Consider the following 8,480-nt stretch of genomic DNA (forward strand, 5'->3'; position numbering starts at 1 on the left):
AAGTGGCATTGCTGGAGTAGAAGGTATGCATACGTTCAGCTTTCCTAGGTTATGTCAAACTATTTAAAAGTGGTTAAACCAGAACTCCCATTGAGCCACTTGTCATCACAGTGCTGTCTTAGGACAGGGCCTGATTCAGAATAAAGCCCTAGGAATGAATGTTATTGGTATTATTATTAGTGGCAGAGACTAGCTAGCAGCTCATTAAACAGCTTTTCTCTCTTGGGTGCACAGCTAAGCTACATTTCCCAGCTGTCCATGGTTCTTGCTAGGGTCACATGACCATTTCTGGCCGGTAGAATTTGTGAAGAAGAGATGGCGCCCACCTCTAGGCTAGGTCCCTAAAGGCCACAGAATCTTCTGCTGTCTCTCTCTTGTTGGCTGGCAGGATGCAGAGGATCCATCTAAAGACCCCAGGGTAGCCCTGGGGGATGGTAAAGCTACAGTCTGGGCTTCTGACTCATCCCAGGGATAGCTGCCCACCTGTTTGAATTGAGAAATGAGAAAATATTTAATGTGTTAAGCCACTCAGTTTCAGGGCAGCTTTGTTAGGGCAGCTAGCATAACGTACTAACTAATTCATTTTATTATTATTATTCAGATTGCCAGGTCAGAATTTCAGACTGAACTCAAGGCCTTTTACTGCTTCTCCTATGGCCTGGGCCCAGGGAAAAGATGGGGCTTACAGGTATTTATAGAAGTCATGACAGAAAACTTATATATATTTATATATCTACACAAAAGACTGTACATTTAAAAGTACTGCAAGGTTGTGACTTTCTGACCAGGATGAATTGAGCAGAAAGCCAAGGTCAGCAGGCCTCACTGACCCTGCCGGATAAATCTTGGGCCTGGAGTAGCACTTGAGGTCATTCTGGGTCCCCGTGCATCTGAGTGCTGGAGTCCTAGGAGCAGGCCACGTAGCTCGGGGGTGAAGGCTCCGGGGCTGGGATGCGGCTGTTCTCATAAGGGTTGGAGTAGGGGCCATTGGATGAGCCCCTCTGGGCTTCCTGGGAACCCCCAGAGCTGTAGTCAGTTGAGATGCCAGAGTCAGACACCACGAGGTACAGGTACTTTAGGTGGGGTGGGGTAGGGGGCAGCTCAGGGGGAAGTGCCCTCGGGCGCAAGAGCTGGGAGCTGGGATCCAGGATGGTGTACTCAAAGCTGGCAGCCGAGGCCCCCTCTGGCCCAGGCTTCAGGGCCAAAGCGGATGAGCAGGAGGATGCTTCTGAGGCTTCATCCATGGCTGCTATATCCAAATCGCCACCAGGCTGTGGGAGGTCCTCGCTGGGTGGGCTCCGGGGCAGCAAGCACTTGTCCAGCACCAGGTAGCTGTCTTGGGCATGCTCACTGCCCACCAGCTCCAACAGGGGCCCCTCATCATCTGCCCCTGGCTCCACTGCCTGTGTCACCCCCCAGCAGTGCTCAGAGAGGACCTCCAGGGGGGCAGGTGGGTCCTCTGTGAAGGGGGTGCAGGGGCTCCACCACAGACAGCCATCAGTTTGGTACAGCCACAGCTGGGGAAAACAGCAGCAGCCTGCTCAGAGACTGGGGATTCAGCCACAGGAGCAGGGAAACCCCAGGCCCTGATGGGACAACCAGGCCACCTACCTGGAAGTTACCCTTGTGGGTGGTGAAGAGGCCCTCAAACTCGCTCTCGGGGCTTGGGATGCCAGGCCATATCTTCTGCTTCAGAGTCCTAGTGAAGCCAAAAGAAACGAATACCTGGGCATGTGTCATTGAACATTCACCAGCACCCCCTCAGCACCAGTCACAGGGCAAAGATACTCCTAGCCCCTTGTGATCATGATGAAGGCAGAGGAGTGCGTGGGGCTGAGGAACAGGGGCTCGGCCAAAGCATCTGCCAGGCTCTACAGAAGGGCAACTGGAACAAAGTTTTGAAGGATGCATAGGAGTTCAATATGCTCCCTCTAAAACCCACCCAGTCTTGTCTGAAGGTCCATTATGTTACTTCCCTCCTTACTCCTTTCCATAGTTCCCCAATGCATTCAGAATAAAATCCCGATTCCTCCCCACAGCCCTGCAGAAGACCCTGCATGGTCTGACCTCTGTCACCTCCTTCATCTCGTCATCCACCATTACCCCCTTACACACTCTTCTCTAGCCATACAGCTCTTCTTGCAGCTGCTTCAATGTTCCAAGCTCATTCCCACCGCAGGGCCTTTGCACTTGCTGGGTTTTCTCCCTGCTTTTCATGTGGCTGCCTCCTACCAGACTTCAGGTTTCTGCTCTGATGTCACCTCCCAGAGGCCTTCCCTGACTATCCTGTCATGGCCCCACACCCCATTTATTTCTGTGATATCACTCATCACAATTTATAATCAAATATCTGTTGATTCCCTTATTTGTTGTGTGACTCAGCTATGAGATCCACAAGGTCAGGGATACATCTGGTTTGTTCTACACTTTCTCCCCAGTGCCTAGCACATAGTTGGCATTCAGTATGTATTTTCCAACCAAGTAAATGAACAGGGCCTTGAAAGACAACTAGGAGATTGCTTGGCAGACATGGCAAGAAGGACATTCCTGGCAGAAGGAACAGGATGTGCCAAGTCTTGGGGGTGTGAAAACACATGGTTTGTACTTGGAATTACAAAAACCTCAGGATGGCTGGTCATATCGTAAAGCATCTAAAGAACCTGACAACAGGGGTGGGAGGCACTTGGGGTTAAATCGTTTCAGTAAGCCCATCTGGTTGATTTTACAGAAGTTGATGAAATTGGGAAAAAGTACAAAGGAATCCAAGAAGGGGCAGCCACTGAGGTAGGAGGAAAACCAGGTGAAAGTATGCCCAAGAGCAGAGAACTTTAAGTAAGAGTCTGCGTCTGACCTGGATTGCATCCCAGTCCTACCACTGACTCCTCATTGTGTGACCCTGGGCAAGTGCCTGCCCCTCTTTGAGCCTAGGTTCCCACAGGGAAAGGAGAACGTTGGTGGGGAGGAATCTGAGCCAGGTGCCGAGTGGGGCGCTCACCGGCGGTGGGAGAGCAGGGTTAGCACGGCCAGCAGCAGCAGAATGAGCACGAGGACGAGGGAGAGCGTCAGGATGAGGGGGTCCAAGTCTGGGGAGCAGGGAGGAGGTCAGGGCGGTGAGCTTGCCCCATGCTCCGCCCGGCCCCTTCTACACCCCTGCCTGGGGCCTCACCACTAGCCGTCAGCAGCGACACAGGCTCGGACCAGGCGCTCCAGAAGCCACCGAAGCTCGGCTCGGCCATACGCGCGCGTACCCTGAAGGTGTAGCGCGTTCCGCCCCGCAGGTTGCTCAGCACGCACTCAGTGCGGCCGTCGAGGATCTCCACCTGGAGGCGGGGCCCAGGTGAGAGGTGTCGCCAATAGGGGTGGGGCGGGCAAAGGAGAGCATGTGAGGGTGGACCCTGAGGGACCGAACCAATCAGATAAAGAAAGAACCGAGCCCAAGCATGGGGAGGCGGGCAATAAAAGCAGGAGGCGGGGCCCAGGAAGGGTCGGGGCCAATCAAGATGGGGCCCCAGGTAGAAGAGGGCGGGTTCGGGCTATTTAACTGCGGGGCCAGAGCACAGAGGGGGCGGGCCCTGAAGAAGTCTAGGGTTTGGGACAAGGGTTAAGTGGGATTGAGTCCAGGTGGGCTGGGGAAAGGGTACATTGGGAAAGGGGACAAGTCGGTGGACGTGGAGCTGTCTTGGGCGGGAGGTGGAGGGGCGAGGCCATGGGGGCGGGGCCGTGGTGACCGTCTGGGTGGGACCTAGAGGGCCTGTCGACTCTGGAGCCCTTGGGGCTAGGCCGTAGGAGCGAGCCTCACCCTCTGCGCGCCACCAGCGGCGTTCTCTGCCGAGATGTTCACCTCATAGCGGATGAGGCTTGCCATGGGTGCCCCAGGCGGTGGGAGCCAGCGCAGTACCACATGGCCGCCCTCGTCTGCCCGCCGCGCCAGCAGCCCAGCGGGAGGGTCTAGGAGCACTGTGGAGAGGGGTTGCTCAGGTGGGCGGAGACCGGGACTCCCTCCCGACCACTCTCCCGTTCCCAGCGCTCTTACCCACTTCGTTGATGTGGATGATACGGCGGTAGCGTGAAGCGCCCGAGGAGGCCGCAGTGACGCGCAGCTCTAGGGGCACGAAGCTCGACGTGTCGGCTGTAGGCAGCGAGCACCAGAAACGCACCAAGCCGCGGGTGGTGGGCGCCTGATGCAGGCGGCACGGCTTCCACGGCTCACCCCTGTTCGCCCAGGAACCAGCGAGGGTAGGGAGCAAGTTGGGAGGCATTGCCGGGACCGAGGGTGCGTTCTGGACACTACCACCAGGGGGCGTCCCAGCCCCGACGTACGCGACGCCTTAGTCCTGTTTTGGAGCGGTGTTGTCCCAGCCCTTTAGTTTGGGGTCGCACTCCAGCAGTGATCACGGGAGTGTTCCAGCCCCGACCACTAGGCAGCGTGTCAGCCCTGACCCCGTGGGCTTCCCAGTAGTGACTACCAGCGGAGGTGCCATCCGGCCCCTGGCACCAGAAGTCCCAAAGTGCGAGCTCCGGGGAGCGCTGCTCGGCCCGCCCGCCCCCTCCACCTGTGGGGCGCTCCACCTGCCCCGTCGGACTCACTCGAGCTGGTAGGAGAAGCTGTAGTTGTCTGGGCCGACCCCGGCGCTTGCCGCTTCCTCCCAGAAACACACCAAATCCTCCAACCTCTCGGTGAAGCACAGAAACTCTTCAGGCTCGCGGGCTGTGAGCAGGGCCGCTGGGGATGGGGGCCAGGGGAGGGGGTCAGGAGACCTGAGCCCCGTCCTCGGGCCACAGCATCCTCCCCTCCCTCCTGCCGCCTGTGCGGAGCGATAAGAAAAAAGCCCCGCCCCTCTGTCTACCCCAGCGGGGCCCTTCGAGGGGTCTGTAGAAGTGCTGCCCCCCGAACTCCCATTCGTAGGTTGCATGTCTTACTGTCTCCCCACACAACGCCCGCCCACCCCGCGACCGGCTGAGCTGAGCGCAGCCTTCAAGGCCTCCGCCTCCCGCTGCCGGCCCCGCCCCAGCCCAGGACGTGCGTGCGGGTGAGTGTGTGTGTGTGCAGGAGGCGGGGTCCCCTATCAGCCCCGGCAGGCTCCCGGCTGCCCGATAGCGCCAACCGTGCCCCCCGCCCCCGCTCCCTCAACCCCGCGGACCCAGGGATATGGCGCCCGCATGCAAACAGTGTTTACAGACGCCTGCGGCCGGGCCTCTCTGACTCGGACCCTGGTTTTAGCCTCCCTCCCCCACTGGAGGGTCGGCTAGGTCCCCTCCCCTTGGGGGCTCTAGACCACAGGGCCTAGAACCAGCACCACCCCTGCCCCATTTAGTGTTTAGCATGTCCCAGACTCCTTGAGAAGATAAAACAGGACACTTACGCCCCTCTCTAGCTTCTCCCGCAGACGCAGTCTGGGGATACAGACCCGCAGTATGCCATATCAGGTCCCAGTCTAGGGTTCAGACACCAGCTGGGGCTCCAGGACACAGACTCGGGTTCAGAACCTGGCATAGCCCCCAGGACCCAGGCTGGAAGTTCAGGCCCCAGAATTGCCCTCCAGGACCTAGTGCGGGGGTCCATACTCAGCTCCACCCTTACCTTTGCTTTCAAACTTGGGGTCCGGTGGGTTGGGTGGGGGAGCCCAGGTTGTCCCAGCAAGTAGGAGACAGAGGAAGACAACTCCAGGCCAGAGGGGTGCCCCGAGATGATACATGATGCAGCCCCTGCCACGGGAGGCCCAGGGCTCCTGCCCCACCCCCTTCCTCCACCCCAGGCACAGTCCACAGCTGGGTCAGCAGCTGCCTCCGCCGGACACAGCTGACCAGGCCTTCCCGGCCAGGCGCCTCCAAGTGGCAGCTCCCCCGAGGGGGCGGGACCAGCAGGCAGCCTGGGCTGAGATAAGAGGGAGGCAGCCGCCCTGCCGGGCCTGGCTAGAGAGGGCAGAGGCCCTCCAGGGCCTGGGGGCCCCTTGAGGGGTGGGGTGGGGGGTGGCGGGAGCAGCTCTGGTTTCTGCGTAGGACCCACTTTCTTGCTGTGTGACCCTGGACAGGTGACTTACCTTATCTGAGCTTCAGCCTTTTCATCTGTAAAATCCGACTTGGTACATAGCAAACATTCCAAAAATGTAAGCTACTGATATTATCGTGCTAATCAACATCTCTTCCCAGTCTGGGTAGGAAAATAATAATCGTAATAGTGAGAAGCGGTTGAGTGTTTGCACAGTGTTGGGCGGTGCTGCCGGACAGTATGTGCGAAAGAGCCTGCATTTGTAAAATTACATATATTCTGGAGTGTGAGGTTTCATTTGTGATTTTTTTGGATTTTTTTTTCTGCTTACATTTGTATACTATTGGGATTTTATTTTACAAGGAGTGTGCAGTTCTTTTAATAATCTGGAACGTATAGAACAAACTATAAAAGCTTTTCACCTGGGCTGAGCTTAAACTGGGGTAAACACCCTCCCCACAGAGGTACATGCCTGGGGAAGGCGGAGGGGGTGGTGCTGATACCTACCTCATTGCGGCAGCCTGCCCCGGATTAGCCAATCAGAGAGCTCCATTCCAGGATTTCTCTGGTGGCGCAGTGGTTAAGAATCCGCCTGCCAGTTCAGGAAACACAGGTTCGAGCCCTGGTCTGGGAAGATCCCATATGCCGCGGAGCAACTAAGCCCGTGCGCCACAACTACTGAACCTGCGCTCTAAAGCCCGCGACCACAGCTACTGAGCCCGTGTGCCACAACTACTGAAGCTCACTCGCCTAGAGCCCGTGCTCCGCAACAAGAGAAGCCACCGCAATGAGAAGCCCGCCCACTGCAACAAAGAGTAGCCCCCGCTTGCCTTAACTAGAGAAAGCCCGCGCCCAGCAACGAAGACCCATAAATAAATAAACTTATTAACTAAAAAAAACGGAGGGCTTCCCTGGGCTTCCCTGGTGGCGCAGTGGTTGAGTGTCCGCCTGCCGATGCAGGGGACACGGGTTCGTGCCCCGGTCCGAGAAGATCCCACATGCTGCGGAGCGGCTGGGCCCGTGAGCCATGGCTTCTGAGCCTGCGCGTCCGGAGCCTGTGCTCCGCAACGGGAGAGGCCACAACAGTGAGAGGCCCGCGTACCGCAAACAAACAAACAAAAAAACCAACAACAAAAAAATTTTAATTTTATTTATTTATTATTATATTTTTGGCTGCGTTGGGTCTTGGTTGCTGCACGCAGGCTTTCTCTAGTTGCAGCGAGTGAGGGCTGCTCTTCGTTGCGGTGCGCGGGCTTGTCATTGTGGTGGTTTCTCTTGTGGAGCACGGGCTCTAGGCGCGCGGGCTTCAGTAGTTGCAGCACGCAGGCTCAGTAGTTGTGGCGCAGGAGCCCAGTTGCTCTGCGGCATGTGGGATCTTCCCGGACCAGGGATCAAACCCATGTCCCCTGCATTGGCAGGCGGACTCTTAACCACTGCGCCACCAGGGAAGTCCCGATTGGTCTTAATGTCTTAATATTTAGAGAAAAAAAAAATCCTGTAAAGTAGCGTGTTGTGTGCTTAACTCTGTTTTTCATGAGGCCCTACATATTACCTAGATTCTTCTAGCTCCTCTCCCACTCCAGACGATGCCTGGGCATCCCCCATTATTGTTCCAGGGACAGTGTTTAGAACCCTAAGGATTGTTTTTTTTTTTTTTGCATGTTCACCAGAATTCTCCCTTGTCCTAGTAACAGCAAATGTAATTTCTATTTACATGCCCTTCCAAACTCCATTCCTGTGATTTGAAATGCCTCTGCCAGCTGACAGAATGAGCACAGGACCCAGGCCTGGCCAATGAACATATCACATTCCTCTGAACACAGTGATTGGCTCAGGGGTGCTACAAGACACGCTGGTCCAGTCAGCATCTGCTCTGGGACTTTTGCTGGAGCTGATGGGATGAAGGGCTTTTCCTTGCATGGGAAGGTGGAGCTGGTGAGATGTAAGCCTGGCACTGCCCCAACGAGGGTGAGGCTGCCTTGGAGTGGGGCAGTAGTCATTTAAATGTTCTTTTGGCTACTGTAATAGAGACCCAAATCATAATGTGATGGATTAAATAAGATAGGCATTTAGTTCTCTCTTTTGTAACAATCCAAGTAGCAGCAATACAATATGGCTGCTCCCTGGTCTCAGAGGGCCACACTCCTTCCAGTTTGTGGCTCAGTTATTCAGAGGGTATGAACCACCTACTCCAAGATGATCCACTCCACGTCTTCATTCTAACCACCAGGAGGCAGAAAAGGGAGAAGGAGAGGACACAACCCTTCTCTTCAAGGGCTGAGCCTGGAATTTACCCACATCCTTTCCCTTTACATCTCATTGGCTAAGACTTTGTCATATGACCACATTTTGCTGCAAGGGAGACTGGAAATGTGGTTTTTACGCTGGGTAGCCAGCTAAAAATCAGCGTTTCCATTACCATAGAAGAAGGTGAATGGATTTAGAGAGACAATGGACAGTCTCATTCTCAGAGCAAATCAGAGGCAAAAGA

The 8,480-nt window shown here is 55.9% G+C and overlaps 1 protein-coding gene across 1 annotated transcript; it reads right to left on the reverse strand.

Moving 5' to 3' along the window:
* Positions 1-839: 839 nt before the first annotated feature.
* Positions 840-5,696, reverse strand: EPOR (erythropoietin receptor; the record flags this gene model as incomplete). The annotated part of the gene is made up of 8 exons (XM_079703502.1): positions 840-1,517; positions 1,612-1,699; positions 2,996-3,083; positions 3,167-3,320; positions 3,800-3,957; positions 4,034-4,212; positions 4,588-4,723; positions 5,582-5,696. 8 exons carry the CDS (start codon positions 5,694-5,696, stop codon positions 906-908), a joined length of 1,530 nt encoding a protein of 509 aa, XP_079559628.1. The 3' UTR covers positions 840-905.
* Positions 5,697-8,480: the final 2,784 nt, after the last annotated feature.

The sequence above is a fragment of the Hyperoodon ampullatus genome (assembly GCF_949752795.1).
Source record: "Hyperoodon ampullatus genome assembly, chromosome: 4".
In the NCBI taxonomy this organism is placed as follows: domain Eukaryota; kingdom Metazoa; phylum Chordata; class Mammalia; order Artiodactyla; family Ziphiidae; genus Hyperoodon; species Hyperoodon ampullatus.